The sequence below is a fragment of the Panthera uncia genome, chromosome C2 (assembly GCF_023721935.1).
Source record: "Panthera uncia isolate 11264 chromosome C2, Puncia_PCG_1.0, whole genome shotgun sequence".
NCBI classification, from domain to species: Eukaryota; Metazoa; Chordata; class Mammalia; order Carnivora; family Felidae; genus Panthera; species Panthera uncia.
The window spans coordinates 69820136-69847031 of NC_064810.1; the positions used below are offsets into that span (position 1 = coordinate 69820136).

Genomic DNA, 26896 nt, shown 5'->3' on the forward strand with positions numbered 1-26896 from the left:
TTTTTTTTTTTTCCTTCCCCTCCCCCATGGGTTCCTGTTAAGTTTCTCAGGATCCACATAAGAGTGAAAACATATGGTATCGGTCTTTCTCTGTATGGCTTATTTCACTTAGCATCACACTCTCCAGTTCCATCCACGTTGCTACAAAGGGCCATATTTCATTCTTTCTCATTGCCACGTAGTACTCCATTGTGTATATAAACCACAATTTTTTTATCCATTCATCAGTTGATGGACATTTAGGCTCTTTCCATAATTTGGCTATTGTTGAGAGTGCTGCTATAAACATTGGGGTACAGGTGCCCCTTTGCATCAGTACTCCTGTATCCCTTGGGTAAATTCCAAGCAGTGCTACTGCTGGGTCATAGGGTAGGCCTATTTTTAATTTTTAGAGGAACCTCCACACTGTTTTCCAGAGTGGCTGCACCAGTTTGCATTCCCACCAACAGTGCAAGAGGGTTCCCGTTTCTCCACATCCTCTCCAGCATCTATAGTCTCCTGATTTGTTCATTTTGGCCACTCTGACTGGTGTGAGGTGATACCTGAGTGTGGTTTTGATTTTTATTTCCCTGATGAGGAGCAATGTTGAGCATCTTTTCATGTGCCTGTTGGCCATCTGGATGTCTTCTTTAGAGAAGTGTCTATTCATGTTTTCTCCCCATTTCTTCACTGGATTATTTGTTTTTTGGGTGTGGAGTTTGACTCTTTATAGATTTTGGATACTAGCCCTTTGTCTGATATGTCATTTGCGAATATCTTTTCCCATTCCATTGGTTGCCTTTTAGTTTTGTTGACTGTTTCCTTTGCTGTGCAGAAGCTTTTTATCTTGATGTGGTCCCAATAGTTCATTTTTGCTTTCAATTTCCTTGCCTTTGGGGATGTGTCAAGTAAGATATTGCTGCGGCTGAGGTCAGAGAGGTCTTTTCCTGCTTTCTCCTCTAGGGTTTTGATGGTTTCCTGTCTCACATTCAGGTCCTTTACCCATTTTGAGTTTATTTTTGTGAATGGTGTGAGAAAGTGGTCTAGTTTCAACCTTCTGCATGTTGCTGTCCAGTTCTCCCAGCACCATTTGTTAAAGAGACTGTCTTTTTTCCATTGGATATTCTTTCCTGCTTTGTCAAAGATTAGTTGGCCATACTTTTGTGGGTCTAGTTCTGGGGTTTCTATTCTATTCCATTGGTCTGTGTGTCTGTTTTTGTGCCAATACCATGCTGTCTTGATGATTACAGCTTTGTAGTAGAGGCTAAAGTCTGGGATTGTGATGCCTCCTGCTTTGGTCTTCTTCTTCAAAATTACTTTGGCCATTCGGGGCCTTTTGTGGTTCCATATGAATTTTAGGATTTCTTGTTCTAGCTTCGAGAAGAATGCTGGTGCAATTTTGATTGGGATTGCATTGAATGTGTAGATAGCTTTGGGTAGTATTGACATTTTGACAATATTTATTCTTCCAACCCATGAGCACGGAATGTTTTTCCATTTCTTTATATCTTCTTCAATTTCCTTCATAAGCTTTCTATAGTTTTCAGCATACAGATCTTTTACATCTTTGGTTAGATTTATTCCTAGGTATTTTATGCTTCTTGGTGCAATTGTGAATGGGATCAGTTTCTTTATTTGTCTTTCTGTTGCTTCATTATTAGTGTATAAGAATGCAACTGATTTCTGTACATTGATTTTGCATCCTGCGACTTTGCTGAATTCATGTATCAGTTCTAGCAGACTTTTGCTGGAGTCTGTCGGATTTTCCATGTATAATATCATGTCATCTGCAAAAAGTGAAAGGTTGACTTCATCTTTGCCACTTTTGATGCCTTTGATTTCCTTTTGTTGTCTGATTGCTGATGCTAGCACTTCCAACACTGTGGTAAACAACAGCGGTGAGAGTGGACATCCCTGTCGTGTTCCTGATCTCAGGGGGAAAGCTCTCAGTTCTTCCCCACTGAGGATGATATCAGCTGTGGGCTTTTCATAAATGGCTTCTATGATGTTTAAGTATGTTCCTTCTATCTCGACTTTCTCCAGGGCTTTTATTAAGAAAGGATGCTGAATTTTGTCAAATGCTTTTTCTGCATCGATTGACAGCATCATATGGTTCTTATCTTTTATTAATGTGATGTATCACGTTGATTGATTTGCAAATGTTGAACCAGCCCTGCATCCCAGGAATGAATCCCACTTGATCATGGTGAATAATTCTTTTTATAAGCTGTTGAATTCGATTTGCTAGTATCTTATTGAGAATTTTTGTATCCATATTCATCAGGGATATTGGCCTGTAGTTCTCTTTTTTTACTGGGTCTCTGTCTGGTTTAGGAATCAAAGTTAATACTGGCTTCATAGAATGAGTCTGGAAGTTTTCCTTCCCTTTCTATTTTTTGGAATAGCTTGAGAAGGATGGGTATTATCTCGCTTTAAACGTCTGGTCGAACTCCCCTGGGAAGCCATCTGGTCCTGGACTCTTATTTGTTGGGAGATTTTTGATAACTGATTCAATTTCTTCGCTGGTTATGGGTCTGTTCAAGCTTTCTATTTCCTCCTGATTGAGTTTTGGAAGTGTGTGGGTGTTTAGGAATTTGTCCATTTCTTCCAGGTTGTCCAGTTTGTTGGCATATAGGTTTTCATAGTATTCCCTGATAATTTCTTGTATTTCTGAGGGATTGGTTGTAACAATTCAATTTTCATTCATGATTTTATCTATTTGGGTCATCTCCCTTTTCTTTTTGAGAAGCCTGGCTAGAGGTTTATCAATTTTGTTTATTTTTTCAAAAAACCAACTCTTGGTTTCATTGATCTGCTCTGCAGTTTTTTTAGATTCTATATTGTTTATTTCTGCTCTAATATTTATTATTTCTCTTCTTCTGCTGCGTTTAGGGTGTCTTTGCTGTTCTGCTTCTATTTCCTTTAGGTGTTCTGTTAGATTTTGTATTTGGGATTTTTCTTGTTTCTTGAGATAGGCTTGGATTGCAGTGTATTTTCCTCTCAGGACTGCCTTCGCTGCATCCCAAAGCGTTTGAATTGTTGTATTTTCATTTTCATTTGTTTCCATATATTTTTAAATTTCTTCTCTAATTGCCTGGTTGACCCATTCATTCTTTAGTAGGATGTTCTTTAACCTCCATGTTTTTGGAGGTTTTCCAGACTTTTTCCTGTGGTTGATTTCAAGCTTCATAGCATTGTGGTCTGAAAGTATGCATGGTATGATCTCAATTCTTGTATACTTATGAAGGGCTGTTTTGTGACCCAGTATGTGATCTATCTTGGAGAATGTTCCATGTGCACTCGAGAAGAAAGTATATTCTGTTGCTTTGGGAGGCAGAGTTCTAAATATATCTGTCAAGTCCATCTGATCCAATGTATCATTCAGGGCCCTTGTTTCTTTATTGACCATGTGTCTAGATGATCTATCCATTGTTGTAAGTGGGGTGTTAAAGTCCCCTGAAATTACCACATTCTTATCAATAAGGTTGCTTACGTTTGTGAGTCATTGTTTTATATATTTGGGGGCTCCTGTATTCGGCGCATAGACATTTATCATTGTTAGCTCTTCCTGATGGATAGACCCTGTAATTATTATATAATGCCCTTCTTCATCTCTTGTTACAGCCTTTAATTTAAAGTCTAGTTTGTCTGATATAAGTATGGCTACTCCAGCTCTCTTTTGACTTCCAGTAGCATGAAAGATAGTTCTCCATCCCCTCCCTTTCAATCTGAAGGTGTCCTCAGGTCTGAAATGAGTCTCTTGTAGACAGCAAATAGATGGGTCTTGTTTTTTTTATCCATTCTGATACCCTATGTCTTTTGGTTGGCGCATTTAGTCCATTTACATTCAGTGTGATGTCTGTAGGTTTCATGCTTGTAGCAATGTCTCTGGTACTTTGTCTCACAGGATCCACCTTAGGATCTCTTGTAGGGCTGGTTTAGTGGTGATGAATTCCTTCAGTTTATGTTTGTTTGGGAAGACCTTTATCTCTCTTCTATTCTAAATGACAGATTTGCTGGATAGAGGATTCTTGGCTGTATATTTTTTCTGTTCATCACATTGAAGATTTCCTGCCATTCCTTTCTGGCCTGCCAAGTTTCAGTAGAGAGATCCGTCACAAGTCTTATCGGTTTCCCTTTATATGTTAGAGCACGTTTATCCCTAGCTGCTTTCAGAATTTTCTCTTTATCCTTGTATTTTGCCAGTTTCACTATGATATGTCGTGCAGATCGATTAGGGTTACGTCTGAAGGGAGTTCTCTGTGCCTCTTGGATTTCAATGCCTTTTTCCTTCCCCAGATCAGGGAAGTTCTCAGCTATTATTTCTTCAAGTACACCTTCAGCACCTTTCCCTCTCTCTTCCTCCTCTGGAATACCAATTATATGTAGATTATTTCTCTTTAGTGCATCACTTAGTTCTCTAATTTTCCCCTCATACTCCTGGATTTTTTATCTCTTTCTCAGCTTCTTCTTTTTCCATAATTTTATCTTCTAGTTCACCTATTCTCTCCTCTGCCTCTTCCATCCAAGCTGTGGTCATCTCCGTTTTATTTTGCAGCTCATTCATAGCATTTTTTAGCTCCTCCTGGCTGTTCCTTAGTCCCTTGATCTCTGTAGCAATAGATTCTCTGCTGTCCTTTATACTGTTTTCAAGCCCAGCGATTAATTTTATGACTATTATTCTAAATTTACTTTCTGTCATATTGTTTAAATTGTTTTTGATCAGTTCATTAGCTGTCATTATTTCCTGGAGGTTTTTTTGAGGGGAATTCTTCAGGTTCGTCCTTTTGGATAGCCCCTGGAGTGGTGCGGAACTTCGGGGCACTTCCCCTGTGCTGTCTTAAATAACTTGCCTTGGTGGGCTTGGCCGCAGTCAGACCTGATGCCTGCCGCCAGCCCACCGCTGGGGCCACAGTCAGACTGGTGTGTACCTCTTCCCTTCTCCTAGGGGTGGGATTCACTGTGGGGTGGTGTGGCCCCTCTGGGCTACTTGCACACTGCCAGGCTTGTGGTGCTGGCAATCTAGCGTATTAGCTGGGGTGGATCGGCAAGGTGCACAGGGGCGGGAGGGGCAGGCTCAGCTTGCTTTTCCTTCGTTGATCTGCTTCGGGAGGGGCCCTGTGGCACCGGGAGGGAGTCAGACCCGCCGCCGGAGGGATGGATCCTCAGAAGCACAGCGTTCGGTGTTTGAGAGGTGCAAGCAAGTTCCCTGACAGGAACTGGTTCCCTTTGGGATTTTGGCTGGGGAATGGGTGAGGGAGATGGCGCTGGCGAGCGCCTTTGTTCCCTGCCAGGCTGCGCTCTTTCGTCCGGGGCTCAGCAACTCTCCCTCCCGTTGTCCTCCAGCCAAAATTATAAGCTGTTAGCTTATAATCTTCCAGATGTTAAGTCCCACTTGCTGTCTGAACACACTCTGTCTGGCCCCTCCACTTTTGCAAGCCAGACTCGGGGTCTCGGCTTTGCCGGCGGGCTGCCCCTCCACTCCAGCTCCCTCCCGCCAGTCTGCGTAGTGCGCACCACCTCTCTGCCCTTCCTACCCTCTTCCGTGGGCCTCTCATCTATGCTTGGCTCTGGAGAATCCGTTCTGCTAGTCTTCTGGTGGTTTCCTGGGCTATTTAGGCAGGTGTGGGTGGAATCTGAGTGATCAGCAGGACGCAGTGAGCCCAACGTCCTCCTATGCCGCCATCTTCCCAGCCAGTCTATATATTTTTTAATTTTAGAGAGAGAGTGGGAGACGGACAAAGGGAGAGAGAGAGAATCCCAAGAAGCCTCCACACTCAGCACAGAGCCAGACGTGGGGCTTAATCCCACGACCCTGGGATCATGACCTGAGCTGAAATCAATAGTCAGAAGCTCAGCAGATTGAGCCACGCAGGTGTCCCCAGAATAATATTTTATTGTCTGAATATACCACAGTTTATCTGTTCACATACTGAAGGACAACTTGTTTGCTTCCAAGTTTGGGCAATTATTGAATAAAACTGCTGTTAACATCTATGTACAGGTTTTTGTGTGGACATAAATGTTTAACTCATTTGAGGAAATATCAAGGAGCATAACTGCTGGGTTGTTATGATAAGAGTATGGTTAGTTTTGTTAAGAAGCTGCCAAACTGACTCTTGCATGCTCACCAACAATGAATGAAGAGTTCGTATTGCTCCACATCCTTGGCATTATTTGTTGTTGTAAATCTTGGATTTCTGACATTCTATTCAGTGAGTGGTATCATTGCTGTTTTAATTGGGCATTGCTTTTGATAGAGTAAAGAAAGTGGGCTAACTGGTCTCTTAGTGTGCTGAAATTTCTTTTCATCATGATGATGAATCAAAGTGTAGTCTGATCCAGAGAGGTGAGACATCCTTTGCCATGGCATATCTAAAATGATAGGAAAAGACAGTTCACTGAAGGGGACACATGGGAGGCCAATAAATGTAAATATAAGAAATATTTACATTCAAATTAGTAGTATACCATTTTTTATTTCTCACACTGGCCCATTTTCTTCTTTATGGTAAACAACACTAGTGGAAATAGAATTTTTATTTTACTTTTTAAAGTGTATTTATTTTTAGAGAGAGAGCACACGTGCATGTGCACGTGAGCAGGGGAGGGTCAGAGAGAGAGAGGAAGGGAGAATCTCAAGCAGGCTCTGCTCAGCACAGAGCCCAGCATGGGGCTTGATGTCACAACTGCAAGACCTGAGCCGATATCAAGATATCAAGAGTTGGATGCCAGGAATATAATTTTAGATGTAATCTATTGAGTTTTTTCTATGCCCATAGAATAGTTAGAGCCCAATTTTTGGTTGAATTAATACTTAATGTTTTGATGATGATGATGATGATGATGATGATGATGATGATGGTGTGTAAATAGTTCATAGGTGGGACACACAGTATATATAATGATTAAATTTTCTTTCTTAAATTGCTTTTTTTCTCCTGGAGTTAAATTTTGCCATTTTTTTGTTTGCCTGTTTTGACATTTCTGTTCCGAATCCAGCACCCAACTCTTCAATAGAAAGCTCTCTAAGTGTAGTCATACACATTAAGTCTTCCCTTTTTTCCCCCACTTTGAGACTTTCTTCTGTTCTTTCTCTCTTATTTGTTGCCATTGCTCCCAGGGCCTGCAGCATTGCTATAATACTGGGCCTTGCCTTCATATCCTGAGATTTCCTTTTGATCCTGTTTTCTAGACTTCCATTCTTCCTCTTTTTTTGTGTGTTAATCCCTCATTTTGTTGGAGCATGTCTTTTTTTTTTTTTTTTTTAATCTCTTATTTATTTTTGAGAGAGAGACAGAATGCAAGCAGGGGGGAACAGAGAGAGGGAGACACCGAATTTGAAGAGGCTCCAGGCTCTGACCTGTCAGCACAGAGCCTGACGTGGGGCTTGAACCCACAAACTGTGAGATTATGACCTGAGCCAAAGTCAAACACTTAACTGACTGAACCACCAGGCGCCCTTGAAGCATATGTTTCTGTAACTTCTTGAACAAAGGGTGCATGGAAGTTAAATATATTAAGATCTTAAATGTGTGAAATATGTTTTTTTCCTCATACTTTGTTAGTAATTTGACTGGGTACATATTTTTAGACTGAAAATCATTTTCTTTCATAATTTTGAAGGCTCTACTCCACTAATTTCTAGTTTCCATCATAAATGACATTTGTTTTTTTGTTTAACTGAATCTGCCCTTGGGGTTCTGAATTTATTAGTAGGGATAAACATTTTGTATCTTTCTTACCTGTTTCTTGTAATCTATAAATGGGAAGTACATAATCTATAGTTTGTTTTGGCAAATGACAATCCCAGTCTCAAAATTCTAGTTAAGTACATGCTTTATAAACATTCCTGAGTAGGAATGCTTATCTAGATGCTATTTAGTGGTAAGGTTGTTTTTAATTGTGTCCACAGATTGAATGTTTGCGTACCGCACCCTTGCTTCTCAATGTAATGATATTAGGTCAGACTTTTGGGAGGTGATTAGGTACCATGAGATTAATGTCTATATAAGAGACCCCAAAGAATTTCCTCTCCCCTTCGATCATATAAAGATGCAAGTGAAAATGACCATCTGTGAATCAGGAAACAGGTTCTCACCAGATACCGAATATGATGGTGCCTTGATCTTGGACTTCACAGCCTCCAGAACTGTGAGAAATGAAGTCTGTTATTTATAAGCTATCCGGCCTGATATTTTTGTATTGGCAGCCTGAGCTAAGACAGTTTTTGTTTGTTTTGTTTATTCTTATTTTATTCTTTTTAAAAATTAAAAAAAATTTTTTTGTTAGAGAGCATGAGAGTGGGGGAGAGGGGCTGAGGGAGAGAGAAAGAATCTTAAGCAGGCTCCACATTCAGCACAGAGCCCCATGAAGGGGCTCGATCCCACAACCCTGGGATCGACCCGAGTGGAAATCAAGAGTTAGATGCTCAACTGACTGAGCCACTCAGGTGCCCCTGTTTTGTTTATTCTTATATTGTTTTGTTATTTTGTTTTTCTCTAAACCTAAATAGTGGGAATACTGGAGATAAGCAGAATTCTGTTTCAGAGCACAAATAGTAACATAAAGTAGTTAAGTTCTCATTTGGATAGGTACTGAATTTGAATCCTCCTTTGCCATCTACCATTAGTGTGACCTTGGCAAGTGTGTCAGTCATGTCTTCTTAGAGATGCCAAGATGATACTATTCATGTGAAAATTTTATCAGGGGAAACACCTGTGGGAGAGAAAATGTGGAGGGAATCTTTAGACTCAGTGCTGAACTGACCCCAAGTGAAGGAGAGGGAAGGTTAGGTGGAAGAAAATGCCTTGCGTTCTAAGGATGGTTTGGCAAGGTCATTGTGGGTCCTTGAAGTAAAGTCAACAACCATCAGAGAAGTCTCAGGTCTCCCAGGAAGGGCCTGACTTAGTATCCCTGCCAACTCAAACACTGGCAGGGAGCAGTCAGTGGGCAGTGTGGCCTTAGAGCACACGTAATGAAGGATTTCAGGACCTAGAACTGGGACCCTTTTCACTTATACTCCCTGTAGTTGGAGATCTATCTGTAAGGCACATTCTAATGTTCACCACAGCCAGTTACCTCAGCCCTGTAAGCCACACTTTCCTCCTCTGTAAAATAGGGAGAATGATAGAGACTATCTTCTAAGGTTATTGTGAGGCAAGGATATGTGAAGTGTTCAGAATAGAAAGGATTCTTCTTTTTCCTCTTCCTATTCCTCCTCCACTTAGCTTTTTCTCAGCAGTAGCTATTTTAGATCCAACACATAAACCAGAAACATTCTCCTCTGGTTTACTAAAACAAATCACAGTCTTTTGTAAAGTGTTACTAAACGTGTGTTCCATGGACCGGTACCATTAGCAACATCTGAGAGCTTGTTAGAAATGCAAATCCCAGGACCCCATCCTGGACCTACTGAATCAGAATCTCTGGGGTAGAGCCCAGAAATCTGTTTTTTAAGATTAGTGTTGATCCTTGTGCACACTAGAGTTTGAGTAACACCTCTCTAAACAAATCATTCTTAATTCTTCTAGGGAGGAAAAAGGAAGAAAACAGATAAGATCTCTTCAAAAACAGCTACTTAACGTCAAAAGAGAACGGCAAGCTGAGGTACAGGTAAGAATTACCTGGCCAACACCAAAAGTTACTGAGCTGAAACAGCTATGTAAAAGCCATCTTCCTTCCTTCCTTTCTTCCTTCCTTCCTTCCTTCCTTCCTTCCTCCCTCCCTCCCTCCCTCCCTTCCTCCCTTCCTTCCTTCCTTCCTTCCTTCCTCCCTCAAGCCCTTTATTGATACAGCAGGTACTTTTCAATGAACCCAAGAGAGGCCATCTTCTCTGGGAAGATGGGATGTCTGCACAAACCCTTGAAGCTTTACTACTTCAAAAAAAATAAGTTCTCCCTTTTACCACAGCCCTTAGTACCTGCCCACATCGTCCTTCCCCCATTTTAAATAGGCAGAGCCCACAGGTACACGTGACCAATGCTAGCCAGCCACTCCAGTAGACAGTTACGTCAGTTCTGTGTTACTCGTGGACAAAGGCATAGACTATCAGATCTTGCAAAGGATTTAGGAAACAGACGATTTCTCCCTCCACCTTGAAAATAAAATACACTTCAGCCGATGCATGTCCTGAAATAGTTTAGCTGGGAGTCCCTAGGAAGGTGGTCCATTGTCAGTCCCTTCTTCATCAGCCTGTGCATCCAAAATTCTCCTCAAGGTCACATGAGTCATTTTTTGGTTGTTTTTTGTTTTTTGTTTTTTTAAACAGTCTTTCTTGCTGTAAGAACTCTTATAATGGAGCCTCATCCTCCTACTGCTAATACCTTTTCATGCCACTGGAATAACACTGTACTGCTGTTTTCTGTGGGCCTTTATAAATGTACTTCATTAGCAAGTCAGTGTCATTTCTGTCCAGTGACTGCACAGCCTGCTCGATTTCACTGCTGTTAAAATTTGTAAGCACTTTCAGCACCACACCCTGGGCTCATTCCTTCACGGCTTGGCTTATTTTGGATTACTTGGTTTTTTTTTTTAGATTTTGATTTTAATTTACCTAATGGCCTTTTACCTATACCTCTTTGTATTTTTTAGACATATAGTTGCTCTAGGGATTCCTTTTCATAATCTGTTTAGCATTAATACTACACCACTTCACATAAAATGTAAAAACCTTGCACTCATATAGTTCCACTGTCCCCCTCTTCCCCACCACTCACCTTTATTCTGTCATACATGTTACACATATATACATTATATATATTACACAAGACACAAGACCACAAGACAAAAAAAATATGTTTTTTCCCTTAATTATTGTGCTTTTAAAAATTAAGAAAAAAATAATTGTCTTACCCTGATATTTATCAGTAAGTTTCCATCTGGTGTCATTTCCTTTCAGCTTAAAGAAATTTCTTTACTATTTCTTGCAATCCATGTTTGCTGTAGATGAGTCCTCTTTTTTTTTTTTAATTTTTTAAAAAATTTATTTATTATTTGAGAGTGAGAGAGAGAGCATGTGGGAGGGATCATGTGGGATCTCATAACTATGAGATCATGACCTGAGCCAAAACCAAGAGTTAGAACCTTAAACCGACTGGGCCACCTATGTGCCCCAATAAGTCCTCTTACTTTTGTTTTTCCCAGGTCTAAGGCCATACCACTCTGAAAGCACCTGATCTTGTCTTTTACCTAGAAATGTGTCTATTTTGCTTTTGTTCTTGAAAGACATTTTCAGTGGGTATAGAATTTTGGGTTGACAGATTTTTCTTTCAGTACTTTAAGGATATTCACTATATTTTGACCTCCATTATTTGTTTTGAGAAGATAACAGTCATTCAAATCATTGTTTTCCTGTATATAATGGGTTCCCTTTTGGATTTCCATTTTTATCTTTGATTTTCAGCAATTTGATTATACTGTGTTTAGATGTGATTTTCTTCCTATTTATTCTGTTTGGATTTCGCTGTAGATGTGATTTCTTCATATTTATTCTGTTTGGGTTTCGCTGAGATGTCTAAAAATGTAAATTTGTGTCTTTCACAAAATTTATGTGATTTTCAGCCCTTATCTCCCCCCCCCAAAGTTCTATACCCATTGAATATATCTTTCAAGAACAAAGACAAAATAGAGCCCTAACAATCATGACCATGCAATATTGTAAAAATCATTTGAAGTGCTTCCTCTTTGTTTTGATTACTGCAATTTGTGGTACCAAAGAGCATTTATAAAACAGGGGAAAAATACTCACTGTCCTCTGTTGTAGTTATACATTTATAATATCATGTATAGTTAGGCATTACATTTGAAGGGTTTTACTCAAAAGAGATCTGTCAAGACAATGAGGTGTATGGAAACCTCATTACAAAAGGAAAGAAAAGAGGAAATTGATACAATTGAAATGGGAATAGTTCAAATGGAAATGAAAGTAATGGGTGGAATTGGAGCCTGAAACTTTTGAAGTTTGGACCTGATTATATTTCATCTGTATCTTAGAATGGGTGACTCTGTGTAGCTCAGAGCTTAGAGTTATTCAGAGACTGTTACAGAATCAGCCACTGTTCTTGGTCACAGACAGACAAACAAATATATATGTTAACTTAATACAGAATTGTATTTTTTCCAGTGGCTTCTGTCACTTTAATAGACCACATTGCAATTTGCCATCCAACCAAAGCAGCAGCCCAAGGGGTAACACAAGTTCCAACTTCTCCAGACAGTAGCTTCCAAAAATTCCAGGAACCATATTCTCATCTCTGCTTTGTGTTCAATTATGAAAACGGACACTACCATTAAAATTCTTTGGCTTACAATATTGTGGCAGCCATCAGAGCCTTATTAACTATAATTGGTTGACTGCTTCTTTCCATTTCTAAATCATGTTCCTCTGAATTCAGATTAAAAGTACAGATCTGAAGGCAGTTTTGGGATTTCTGACTAAAGTTTGGTCTGCTACAAAAACCCACAAATATGGTGCATCAGTCCACAGACCTTGATCATGGGGAAGGCTGCAGACGCCATGGACAACCAGGGTTATGCTGGTGGGTTGTGGTGAGGGCAGATCTTTTTTTAGTGAGAATCTTAAAAGGCATTCATATAACTCATGACAATTGGCCTGTAACCCACTGCTTCTAGGCTGCCTCCTTTTTGCATACTAAGAAGATGCAGAAATGGAATTGTATTTCAGTTCATTTGTTAGTGTGCCTTGATCATGATTTTACCATGACTAGACTGTCAAGATTTTATATCTTCCTCTGTTTCCATACTTTCACGATAGGAGGCCACAAGTTGTGCAGAACAGTAATACAGGAGGGAATAATCAGAGGCCCACAGCAACAGCATTAAAACCAGATGCCTTTTACTTGGCACGGTATAATTGTAGACCAATGTTGTATGACCTTATTAAGTTACATAATGTAATACCTTTTGCTTGCCATAGGCAGAAACTCCTAGAATTTTAACTCTGCATTTCAGAGTTAAATATTCAATTCGATATTTATATTCAATTTGATAAAGAAAACTGATGAGAACATTTTCTTGAGTTTTTGAAAGTATATTTCTGTACAGATGCTATTTAATGAATACTTAGGTGTTCAACACTGTTAGATTCTGTGAGAAACAAACGCACAATTATTTATGTGGCTGAGGTTTTCTGGAAAAGGTTTTATGGATTTAAGTGGTGTATAAGCAGGGTCTCAAAGAAAGTCTAAGTGGTTAAATAGGTATAAAGATAACAGCCGATGAAGAAGTGACACCATCACATTTCACTTTAACTCAAGTCTTCCTAGAAATCCACTTTATTGTTGACTTCCATACAGTTTGAACTAGAAGAGAAGAAAAAAGTGAAATGGGAAAGAGGAGAAGGGAGGAGAGTGTAGAAAGAAGGGAAGGGGAAAAAAGTGAGCCAAAAAAGAACTCTCTTAAAATTAATTTAATGAACATTTATTGAGTAGCTAAGTTGCATGAGGCACTGGCAGGGTTTTACAGTTGAGGAAAGTCTTAGGTTAATTGCCCACAACTTTTAAAAGACTAAAAAGCACTGAGATGTGTTATCAGCTAAGCCTTGTAGCATATTCTCTGCCAGAGATACTCATCTCTTTGGAGTGGCTTTGATACAGGTGGAATAACTGCTCTATAATTGGAATGATTCCATACAGTTACACCAAGAAGTCAGACAAAATGACCTGAAGAATTCCTTTCTGACTAATTTTAGGGGCCTATGAGCCTTTATTTTACTTTTAAAAAATGGGTTTTTTTTTTTAATTACAGCTTATTTTCTTTTTTTCTAAGTGTTGATTTTTGAGAGAGAGAGAGAGAGAGAGAGAGAGAAGTGTGAGCAGGGGAGGGGCAGAGAGAGAGACACACACAGAATCTGAAGCAGACTCCAGGCTCTGAGCTGTCAGCACAGAGCCCGATGTGGGACTCAACCCCACAGACCTGCCGAGGCACCCGGAGGGGCCTATGATCCTTTAAACTGTATGTTTTTTATTGTGGATGATCTTGACCGATTTCTGCTTTGTTTCTTTTAATACTTAGAATTTACTCTGCCCAGCTTACGTGGTAAGACTAAAATTGGTTGGTATTTAGAGAAACCGAGATCTCTGATAAAGCACTGCATTTTTATTACTAGTTGTGTTTGCTTGCTGTGCTGTCAGCTAACTGATCATCTCTCTGTGAAATGACTCATGATGTGTCTGATTCTTTTCAAACAATGAAATGTTACACCCTGACTAAAACCTTTCCAAAACTTCCCATGGCACTTGGAATACAATTCAAACTTAATAGCGCCTGAGGTCCCGCATGGTTCCTTCTTACCTACTTCTCCAACCTCATCCTGTCCCACTCTCAACTGTTGCTGGGATAGTCTCTAGAGTTTTCTTTCAGTCCCTGGAATGTATCCAGGTTTTTTGTGCCTCAGGACTTGGGCATTTCTTTTTCCTTTTTCTGAGAATCTTCCTTGATCCCACTTTTCATGTGACATACATACTTACCCTTCAGGTGTCAGATTTAACATTCTTTTCTCAAAGAATTCTTCTTATTTATTTTTTATATACATGTATTAAAATGTACATATTTTACATTTTAATGTAAATTAAAATGTACATTTTAATGGGGGCAGAGAGAGACAGGGAGACAGAGAATACCAAGCAGGCTCCACCCTGTCAATGCAGAGCCCAGTGTGAGGCTAGAACTCATGAACCATGAGATTATGACCTGAGCTGAAATCAAGAGTCAAGTGGTTAACTGACTGAGCCACCCAGGCGCCCCAGAGAATCCTTTTTAGACCATCCAATCTAATGTAGGTCTCCTTCATTATTTTCTCTCATGAGAAAATGTTGCTCTATTCTTTAATAGTGTTTTGCACCTTAAGAAAAGTTTACATACCTTGCACCTTTAAAAATGTTTTTGCTTTTGTTTTGAAAATATTTTATCTTTAAGTAATTCTGTACCCAATGTGGGGCTCGAGCTCACAACCCCAAGATCAAGAGTCACATGCTCCACCAACTGAGCCTGCCACACGCTCAAAAAGTTTTTTAAAAAAATATTTATTTATTTTTGAGAGAGAAAGGGAGAAAACACAAGCTGAGAGGGGCAGAGAGTGAGGGGGACAGAGGATCCAAAGCAGGCTCAGCACTGTCAGTGCAGAGCCTGATGCAGGGCTCAAACTCATGAACCATGAGATCATGACCTGAGCCAAAGTCAGATGCTTAACTGACTGAGCCACCCAGGCACACCCAAAAAGTTTGTTTTTAATCACATCTCTATCACTAGATGGTAAAGTCTATGAGGGCAAGGACCATGTCTATTAGATCTCCACTGTTTAACTTAGTATGATACTGAATGAATTTTTTTAAAAAATTTATTTTAAAGAGAGAGAGAGCACATGAGTCGGGGAAAGGGGCAGAGGGAGAGAGAATCTTAAGCAGGCTCCATGCCCAGTGCAGAGCCTGACACGGGGCTTGATCCTACAATTCTGAGATCATGATTTGAGCTGTAATCAAGAGTTGGACCCTTGGGGCACCCAGGTGGCTCAGTTGGTTAAGTGTCCAACTTTGGTTCAGGTCATGATCTCACGGTTTGTAGGTTTGAGCCCTGTGTTAGGCTCTGTGCTGACAGCTCAGAGCCTGGAGCCTGCTCCAGAATCTGTGTCTCCCTCTTTCTCTGCTCCTCCCCTGCTTGTGTGTCACTCGCTCTCTCTCAAAAATAAACACGAAAAGAATTTTAAAAAAGAGTTGGACTCTCAACTGACTGAGCCACCCAGGTGCCCCTGAATATTTTTTTAATGAATATTGAAACCTTAAAATTGCCAAGCACTTTGTGACCTGCAAAGAATTTTCATATATCCTCCATTCAATTTCTTATAATCACTTGCTAAGATATACCAGGCAAGGCAGATGTTAATGCTTTTATGTTATAGAAGGTAGGACTTAGAGAGTTTAACTGACTTGGCAAGGTTACCATAGCTGTTGAGGGCTTGCATGGGAAGACAGTTCTTTTGATCATTTAGACCAGTGCTCTTTCTCCCACAATGAGATAGTAATGGGAAATCTTTGTAGATACAAAGATATATACCCAAAGATATATACCAAATAGTGTACTTAGGAAAGAATCTCACAGTCCTGGTGCTAACTTATCTTTCATTTTCATTTATACTATCCCTGATTATTGGCTAACTTTCCTGTAGTGAGATGGCAGAAAAATGGATCCAGTTCCTTGTTGATTTATAAATACAGAAGGTAGGCTTTAGCCACTGGCTGAACTGAATGGAAGTAGAATATATTTTAATTTAGAAGCCTGGTCTTACCTCTACAGAGTCGGAATGAATATATTGCTCACCTCAAGGACCAGTTGCAAGAGATGAAGGCAAAAACCAACCTGGAGAATCGCTATATGAAGAGAAACACTGAGCTGCAGATCTCCCAGACCCAGAAGAAATGTAACAGAACAGAGGAGCTCTTGCTGGAAGAGATAGAGGTAATCACTGCTACATTAAGAATGAACACGGTAGGTGGCATTTGGGCTGTCACTCCTCATACTGCTTCACCTAACAGAGGAGGAAGGGCTCCTCTGTTGATCTTTGCTCTATCTTTCCTGCAGCTCTCACATTTGAGATTAAAAATAAAAACAGAATGAAGTGCCCCAAAACAAGATACTTATTGTGAGTTTTTGCTGCTGCCTTCTTTACCCAACAAGTACCTTTTATCCCCCATTAAGAAATATAAAATCGGGGCTCCTGAATGGCTCAATTGGTTAAGCGTCTGACTTCCTCTTAGGTCACGATCTCAGTTTGTGAGTTCAAGCCCAACATGGGGCTCTACGCTGTCAACTTCAGATCCTCTGTCTCCCTCTCTCTCTCTGACCCTCCCCTGCTCCCACACACTCTCTCTCACTCTCTCTCAAAAATAAATAAACATTAAAACATATATATAAAATCAAGAGGTAGCTCAGTTGGTTAAGCTTTCATGACCTTTGATTTCGGCTCTTGTGAGATTAAGCCTGACACAGAGGATGGAGCCTGCTTGGGATTCTCTCTCTGCCCCTCCCCAACTTCTGCACACACACGCATGCTCTCTCTCTCAAAATAAATAAACTTAAAAAAAAGGAGAAAGAAATATAAAATCAAGCGTGCTGAGATTCATTCAAACCTAAATTTTAGAGATGGGAAATCCCACTGGAAAAATACCAGGAGAAACAAACAAGGGGTAGACACTCATTAGAAAAGGAAGACTAAATGACTAAAAGAACAATAGGTAGGTGAGAAGGAGCAAACATTAGTAGTGTCATCCATGTTCAGGAGGACTGCTTTCTCTGGTCCCTCACTTATTTGAAAACTTCCTCGATGGGTGTGGTATATGACTCTGACTGCAGACTTCTTGCACTCTGGAATTTCCTTTTTTAGGCCTAAGAACACTGTGCCCTTGAAACATTTTTCTCTCCTTAAATGACATCACTTTCCAGGCAACTGGATTATGGTTCTTATGTCCTGGACACTGGCATATGTTCAGCATAATGCCCAACACATGGCTCAGCACCATCCATGAACACAAATTGGGTTAAAGGGAACTGATTTGCTGCCCCAGAGTGATGTGGTAGGATTCTTGGGACTCCAGTTGGTAAAGAAAACCTGACATACTGTCACAGCTACAACTCTAATCTTGAGAACTTCTCATTCCAAACCCTACTGGCAAGAATTCCTGATATTGGTTTATTTTCACAGAAACTAAGGTTGAAAACCGAAGAAGAGAATCGGATTCATATGGAAATTGAAATGTTCCTTAGAAAGGAGCAGCAGGTAGGTCACCAAAAGTTTTCTGTCCTCTGATTTATTTGTGTTCCACTTACAAAAAAATCAAGGGTGGCAAAAAAAAATATTTTTAAGGAAAGAAAAAAAATTTAAATGTTTATTTATTTTTGAGAAAGAGAGACAGAGAGAGACAGAGTGTGAGAAGGGGAGGGGCAGAGAGACAGGGAGACACAGAATCCGAAGCAGGCTCCAGGCTCTGAACTCTCAGCACAGAGCCTGATGCAGGGCTCGAACTCATGAACCGCGAGACCGTGACCTGAGCCTGAGGCTTACTTAACCGACTGAGCCACCCAGGCACCCCGGAAAGAAATTTTTTAAGGAGTAAAAAATCAACCATAATTCTACCAGCCTAGTGAATGAATTGTAGCCCATGTCTTGTCTCACAGTTATCCATATGAATGAATATTTTATAAAGCTGTAATTTGAGTACAGGTTAAATATTTTATCTTCTGCCTTTATCATTTAGCATTATAAAATTTGCTCCTAGATTCCTCATAGTCATAATTTTAAAATAAAATTTACTGATTTTTAAAATTATAAAAATAACATACTCTTAGTTGAGGGAAGATTTTTTTCTTTAATATGAAATTTATTGTCAACTTGGTTTCCATACAACACCCAGTGCTCATCCCAGCACTTTCAACAATTGCCAAATCATGGAAAGAGCCTAAATGTCCATCAACTGATGAATGGATAAAGAAACTGTGGTTTATATACACAATGGAATACTACATGGCAATGGGAAGATTTTTTTTTTAATCGTCAATCGCTTTTTCACTCATTTTTTCATGTTATTACATTATCTTCATAAAATAATTTAAAATAGTTTTATAATGTTCTACTGAATGGTCATTCCATAGTTTACTTATTACCCTTCATTTGGGATATTTATATTATTTCCAAGGTTTCATTATTATATATAATGCAGTAATGAAAGCTTTGCCCAAATAACTGTTTTCTTTCATTGCAATTATTTACTAAAGGTGAATCTCAAGTATGAGAGTATTATGTCAGAGAGACTAGTATTTTGTTTTGTTTTTTTGTTTTTTGCCTCTTGTTTTATTTTATTCTTTTAAAGTTTTTATTTAAATTCTAGTTAGTTAACATGTGGTGTAATACTGGCTTCAGGAATAGAATTTAGTAGTAATTCTTCACTTGTATACAACACCTAGTGCTCACCACAACAAGTGCCCTCCTTAATGCCCATCACCCATTTAGCCTATCCCCTGCCCACCTCTCCTCCAGCAACCCTAAGTCTGGGTCTTTTATGTTTTCTTCCCTCTCTCTTTTTTCCCCTTCCCCTATGTTCATATGTTTTGTTTCTTAAATTCCATAGAAGTGAAATCATATGGTATTTGCCTTTCTCTGAATGACTTATTTCACTTAGCATAACACACTCTAGCTCCATCCACATCATTCCAAATGGCGAGATTTCATTCTTTTTGATATCTGGATATTATTCCAATGTATACATACCACATCTTCTTTATCCATTCATCACTTTCCGTAATTTGGCTGTTGTTGATAATGCTACTAAAAACATTGGGGGTGCATGTGCCCCTTCAAATAAGTATTTTTGTATCCTTTGGGTAAATACCTAGTAGTGTAATTGCTGGGTCATAGGGTAGTTCTATTTTTAACATTTTGAGAAACATCCATACTGTTTTCCAGAGTAGAAAACACCAGTTTGCCTTTCCACCAATTGTATAAGAGGGTTCCCCTTTCTCCACATCCTCTCCAACAAATGTTGTTTCCTGTGTTGTTAATTTTAACCATTCTGACAGGTGTGAGGTAGTATCTCATTGTGGTTTTGATTTGTATTTCCCTGATGTTGGGTGATTTGGAGCATCTTTTAATGTGTTAGCCATCTGGATATCTTCTTTGGGAAAATGTCTATTCATATCTTCTGCCCATTTCTTAACTAGATTATTTGTTTTTTGGGTGTTAAGTTTGATAAGTTCTTTATAGATTTTGGATACTACTCCTTTATCAGATATGTCCTTTGCAAGCATCTTCTCCCATTGTTGCCTTTTAGTTTTGCTGATTGTTTCCTTCTCTGTGTAGAACCTTTTTATCTTGATGAGGTCCCAGTAGTTCATTTTTGCTTTCGTGCTTTTGTTTCCCTAGCTTCCAGAGATGTGTCTAATAAGAATATGCTACAGGTGAGGTCAAAGAGATTGCTGCCTGTGTTCTCCTCTAGGATTTTGATGGCTTCCTGTCTCACATTTAGGTCTTTCCTCCATTTTGAACTTATTTTTGTATATGGTGTAAGAAAGTCCAGTTTTCCCAACACCAATTGTTGAAGAGACTGTCTTTTTGCCATTTGGTATTCTTTCCTGCTTTGTTGAAGATTAGTTGACCATATAGCTATGGGTCCAATTCCGGGTTTTCTATTATGTTCCACTGATCTATGTGCAGAGACTGGTATTTTGTGACTCTTGATAAATATTGCTAATACGTTCTAATCTACACTACCATCACTAATGTGAATTGCTGACACTAATTTCAAGGTATCCTCAACCACACTAGACATTTTACATATTTTTAAAGTGCTAATTTAATGAGTTGTCTTATTTTGCTTCCTTTTGCTAATAGAATTGACCATTTTTTCATATATTTACTTATTCATCTTATTTCTTCTTGTGTGAATTATATGTGACTGAAATGGTTTTAATTAATAATTATAATACTAATAATCAACTAAGGTGAGTGGAGTTTTTCAAAATATCTCTGTTGGATGAATAAGGAAAAAAGATTCAGTCTGCCTTTGAGAAAGCTAATGGATTTTCAGTAAACAGTTCCAAATTTGTGGTGAAAGAATAGAATTTATAGATTCTATCTCACAGGACTTTACTGAAAAAAAAAAAAAATTGGTAGGCTCTTAGGAACAGGGTTTTATACCCCAGCAATTTAAGATTATGTACCATGGTGGCACTTGGGTGGCTCAGTCAGTTGAGTGTCTGATTCTTGATTTCGGCTCAGGTCATGGTCTCCCAGTTTGTGGGTTTGAGCCCCACTTTGGGCTGTGTGCTGACAGTGTGGAGCCTGCTTTGGATCTTCTCTCTTTTCCCCTTTCTCTGTCTCTCTCTCTCTCTCAAAAAAAAAAAAAAAAAAAAAGAATATGGATCTCTCTCTCCCCCCTTTTTCTCTTTCTCTCTCAAAAAACAAAACAAAACAAAAAAGATTATGTGTCATGTTACCTGTTCAACTCTTAGATGCATAGCTAGCACGTGTTTAATAATCAGATGAGTTGGTGGATAGATGGATAATGGATGGATGAAGTCAGTGCTTCCTAGATATTCAGCCCAATAACACAAGTAATATATAAATACTTTTCAATTAAAATTTGAAACAGCACAGGGTCACCTGGGTGGCTCAGTTGGTTGTGTCCAACTCTTGATTTCGGTTCAGGTCATGATGCTACAGGTTGTGGGTTCAAGCCCTGTGTCAGGCTCTGAGCTGATAGCACAGAGACTGCTTGGGATCCTCACTGCCCCTCCCCTGCTCACGCTCTCTAAATAAATAAATATTTAAAAAAGTAAATAAAATTTGAAACATAGATTTTAAAAAGTGAAAGCTCTCTTAATCACTCCTCATTCCAAGATTTCTTCCACATCTTTTTCCTTCATATACATACTTGTGTATGTACCTAAATACTTACATGTTTTTAGTATTTATCCTTCTATTTATTTATATTTGTGACATAAATGATATCATAGTATATATATTACTCAAGATTCTGTTTTTTTGTTTTTTTGTTTTTTTAAATTTACTTTGTCTTGGGGCGCCTGGGTGGCTCGGTCGGTTGGGCATCCGACTTCAGCTCAGGTCATGATCTCGCGGTCCGTGGGTTCGAGCCCCGCGTTGGGCTCTGTGCTGACAGCTCAGAGCCTGGAGCCTGTTTCAGATTCTGTGTCTCCCTCTCTCTCTGCCCCTCCCCTGTTCATGCTCTGTCTCTCTCTGTCTCAAAAATAAATAAACGTTAAAAAAAAAAAATTAAAAAAAAATTTACTTTGTTTTAATGTTTCCTATAGAAGTACAACTGTTATATAATATCCCATAGAGGGACATATCAAAATTTAGTTAACCATTCTTCTGACTGCGGACATCCAGGTTGTTTCCAAGTTTTGCTATTATAACAATGGTAAACATTCTTATATATCTCTAAATGCATGGTGTATGGAAGGGCTATTCATTTTTGCATATTGCTGTAGATTCATTATGTCCTCTCATATTAGTTTTAATGGTTTTTCAGTTGATTTGTTTAGATTTTCTAGGTAGAAATCTTTTTGACTGCAGTCAAATATATGTCTGTTTCCATTTTGTGGCTTATTGTATAGCTAGAGTGTCAAGTGTAATGTTGATTAGTAGTAGTGATAATGGGCACTGTTTTTCTATTCTTGGTTTTAATGGTATTTCAGTCAGTATTGCACATGAGTTCATGGGCATGCCACATTTCTCATGTGCAAGTTAGGGCATTCGTTGGGAAATAATGGGGCCCCAAAACTTGGAATGGGAATATCTGGATGAATTCAGATGTAATTGATAATCTTGAACCCCCAAATAACTCAGCCTGCCTTACCAGTGTTAGTAGTATGCCCTCCAGGGTCTGAGGAGATTAGTTTTACTTTCCCTGAAAATGCTGTGGTAATAACTTCATCTGAGGCAGATGCTCACTCTCAAGACCCAGCACAAATCACTCCTATTGTCCCAGGATCCATAACTAGAGTCAAATCTCAGCAAGTTCCAGGGATACAGGTAACTCGGATAACTATAATTCAGAAGGAAATGGCTTATACACCTAACAAATTACGAGACTTTGCTAATATATATTGGCAGAAACCTCGAGACATGTTTGGGAATGGATTCTAAGGGTGTTAGACCAAGGAGGGTAGAATATAATGCTAGATTGAGTCATGTTCCTTGATATGGATATACCTACTAGAGATTGTGGATTCAGTGTGATAGCTTGTGAAGCTGGAGGTGACTTTTAACAGTTGCTTTAAACTTGGATCCAACAATGGCCCACATTTAATGAGGTGGAGATGCTGGAGCTTCCCTGCTATGATTTGGAGGAGAAATAGGAATATCAGAGTGAATTTGTGTGGTCTACAAATCTGTCACTGAACACCTATCTATACCTGTAACAAGTTTCTGTGAGACATTTCTTCCTAGAAGACACTCCTATACGAAGGCATTGAGAAATACATTAGTGAGGGGAGCACCTATGTCCTCAGAAAGGTCTTTGGTTGCTTTCCTGTGTAGGCCAGGTAAGATCACGGGTGATGTCATCATTGAAGTGGCTTCTCTGGTTTCAGTGGGGATGATGGGGCCCTGGAGTGCCAGAGGACATGTGACAGCACTTCCCTGCTAAAGACATGTGAACATATTTACCATGAAGGGTAGCAAGGATATACTGGAAATCAGAATGCCTTTGCCCATAGGGATATTTAGCAATGGCTAATTAATCATGGTATCCCTAAGAGCAAAATTGGTGAGTAGCCTGATAAAGAATTACTTGATGTATATAACAGAAGAAAGTCCAAGTCTAGTAGCCAAAACCCTGATTTGAACCACCACAATGAAGAGTCATGGTTTTTCCTCTGATTTCCAGATATAAGTCAATTCAAAGACCAAAGCCCCTTAATTGAAGGGGACAGGTCCCCCTGAGGATGAACTCTGCAGCATTACTGCAGGCATAGACTGCGAATCTTCCTCTAAGCCTACTTACTCAAAGGGAACTGTGGCTATTTGTTAGAGTTACTATGCACTGGAAAAAAGAAAATATCCATATTTTTTCAGATTACTGAGCATTGGCTTTGAACTGATATTAACTCCTGAGAACCCAAAACAGCACTCAAATGGTCCCTACTCAAAATGAGGGATTATAGTGCTCAGGTGATAGATGGAGTCTTAAGTCTGATGGACTCTGGGCCCACTTGTTCTGTGGATCCACTCTGTGGTTATTTCCCCAGTTACTGAACGTATAATTGGAGTAGACATACTTGGCAACAGACAGAATTTCCACATTGGCTCTCTGACCTATGAAGTAAGGGCCATTATGGTAGTAAGGGCCAAGTAGAAGTCTCTGGAACTTCCCCTCTCTGCCAACATAGTAAATCATAAGCAAATGCTGTGCCCCTGCCGCAACTGCAGAAATCAGTGCCAACAAAAAAAGACTTGAAAGAAGCAGAGGTAGTGATGCTTATCACATTCCTATTTAACTCAGCTGTGTAGCCTGTAGAGCTGCATGATCTTGGATAATGACTGTGAACTGCTTTAAGTGTAATCAGGTGATGACTCCAATTGCAGCTACACTTGCAGATGTAGTATCTTGACTGAAGAACTTCTTCGAAGGCCACTGGCATTTGGTAGGCACCTATTAACCTTAACTTGAACAAAGCCTTTGCCTCTAAACCAGTGTGAAAAAACCTCCGGAAGTAATTTGCTTTTACCTGGCAGGGCCAACAGTACACCCTCACAGGCTCACATCAGGGCCATGTCAGTTCTCCTGTTCTCTGCTATAATGTGGTCTGCAGAGATACTGCTTGCTTTGACTTTCTATAAAGCACTGTAGTTGTCCACTGTGTTATGTTGATTGTATCTGATGAACAGGAATTGGCAAGGACTTTGGATGCCTTAGTAAGACGTATGAATGAGAAGGTGGGAGAGAAACTATTTTTGGTACCAATTTTGTAACATGGTTCAGTTAGGTGACAGAAACCACAGCAGTAATTTCAGCAGGGAACACTTAACAAAAGAATCATTAACTGGTAATAAGGGACTGGCTACAAAGAAAGGATAAAAGAGAACTCTAAAGAACATCTTAGGGCTGAAGGACAGTATCCAAGGAAGAAATAAACAGAGATGTTTGCTTTGTTGCCTGGGGTCAGAGCAGGATCATAGCTAGTGGGATAAAGCTGGCAAGCAGGAACTGTGGACTGATTGGTAAGCAAGAATCCTCCTGTTGTACCAACAAAACTTGTTGGTGAACAAGTGGCATAAGTGTCCCACACACATGCTACTGCCAGCCCTGCCCCAGGAACAAACGATGAAGCACAGTGGAATCAAGGAGCAGCTCCCTCCCTCATGTCCCTCCAGCGACCTCTACTGACAAAATTTAGCATTATGCCAGCTGGCAAAAAAGAACTGTTTACAGCAAGCATCCAGGTTTGCAAAACTGGCTGGTGAAGGATGCATTTTAGAGTTGAGAGGCAATAAATTGATAACTGGCATGAATGGGGATTGTATGAAGTGTATCCTGTAGGCTTATGGTAGATAAATGTTTATCAAGTTAAGGAAGTTTCCTTTGGGTCTTGCTGAGTTTGTTTTTTTTTTAAATCTAGAATGAGTATTCAAGTTTTATGAGATGGATTTTTTTCATCCATTGAGATGATACGGGCTTTTAATTTTTTAATAAAGTAAAATATATTAATAGATTTATTGATGTTGAGTCATTTTTAAATTCTTGGGATAGGGGCACCTGGGTGGCTCAGTCAGTTAAACATCCAACTTTTGCTCAGGTCATGATCTTGCAGTTCATGAGTTTGAGCCCCGTTGGGCTCTGTGCTGACAGCTTGGAGCCTGGAGCCTGCTTCAGATTGTGTCTCCCTCTCTCTCTGCCTCTTCCTCTGTTCACACACAGACACACAGACACACACACACACACACACACACACACACACACTCTCTCTCTCAAAAATAACATAAAAAATTTCTTTTAAAAAATAAATAAGTTCTTGGGTTAAACCCTACTTGTTCTTAATATATTATTCTTTTACCAGACTGCTAGATTGATTTGTAGATTTTTATTTTGTATTTATATATTCCATAAACAAGGTTGACCTTTGGATTTATTTTTTGGTGTTCTTTATGTTGCTATCAGTTATGCTAGTTTAGCAGCTTGAGTTGGGAAGCTTTCTATCTTTTTATGCTCTGAAACCTAAAAATATAAATAAAGCAAATAGATTATTATCTGTTCCTTCAAACTTTGGTAAACTTTAGTCGTAGACAGTCTTGTCTGGGTATCATCTTCAAGGGGAGAAGTTTGGCTACTTTTTAAATTTTTTAAATGATTATTGATGTTTTCACGTAAAGAGTCTCTTTTTGAGTCATTTTTGGTAACTTATGCCTTCCTAGAAATGATTTGTTTTATCTAAACATTCATTTCAAATTTATTAGTATAAAAATATGCTCCAAAGTCTCTTACAATTTAAAATTTTCCTTTATTTCTATAGTTATCATTTTCATCTTTATTTTTAAAAATTGTATCTTTTCTCCCTTTTTCTTGCTGAGATTTGTCAAACTTTTGACCATTTTATTGGTCTTCACAAAAACTATCTTTTGGCTTTATTGAGCAAATCTTTTCCCTTTCACATTGGTTTTTGCTTTAATTTTCAGTAATTATTTTCTTATACTTCTTTCAAGCTTATGTTGCTAATCTTTGTCTAGTTTCTTAAAAGCTCAATCCACCTATTTTCAAATTTTATTATTTTCTACTATACGCATGTAACCCAACATATTTTCTGACTACTGTTTGGCTGAAGTATACAGGTTTTGATACATAATGCTTACATTGTCATTTTTTTCCAAATAATTTTTTTAAGTGTTTATTTATTTTGAGAGAGAGAGAAATAGAACGTGCATGAGCACGAGTGGGGCAGGAGCAGGGATAAAGGTATAGAGAGAGTCCCAAGTAGGCTCCATGCTGTCAGCACAAAGGCCAATGCAGGGCTCGATCTCACAGACCCCAAGAGATCATGACCTGAGCCGAAATCAAGAGTTGGATACTCACCTAATTGAGCCACCCATGTGCCCCTTCCCTTCTAAATAATTTCTAATTTATTTATTTCTCCCCAACATTTTATTATTAGTATTTCCAAACATACACAGAGTTAAAAGAATTCTACAGTGACCACCCAGTAGTGGTAGATTCTACCATTAACATTTTTTCTTGCTTCATCACAGATCTATACATCCTTCCTCCATTAATCCACCTTACCTTTTTCACGCCTTTAAATAAATTATAGGCATTATAATTTGTTATTTCCTTAACCCATGAGTTATTTAAAAGTGTATTTCTTTTTTTTTTTCTAAAGTTCACTTTGAGAGAGA

At 39.1% G+C, this 26896-nt stretch overlaps 1 protein-coding gene across 2 annotated transcripts in view; it reads left to right on the forward strand.

Annotated features, from left to right (window-relative positions):
• IQCG (IQ motif containing G) overlaps positions 1-26896 on the forward strand; it is a 53735-nt gene that overhangs the window by 21830 nt on the left and 5009 nt on the right. For both annotated transcript variants that reach the window (XM_049628332.1, XM_049628333.1), the window contains exons 6-8: positions 9513-9594; positions 16291-16452; positions 17696-17770. In XM_049628332.1, coding sequence (XP_049484289.1) covers positions 9513-9594; positions 16291-16452; positions 17696-17770 — 319 coding nt within the window. The remainder of the gene's footprint in view (positions 1-9512; positions 9595-16290; positions 16453-17695; positions 17771-26896) is intronic.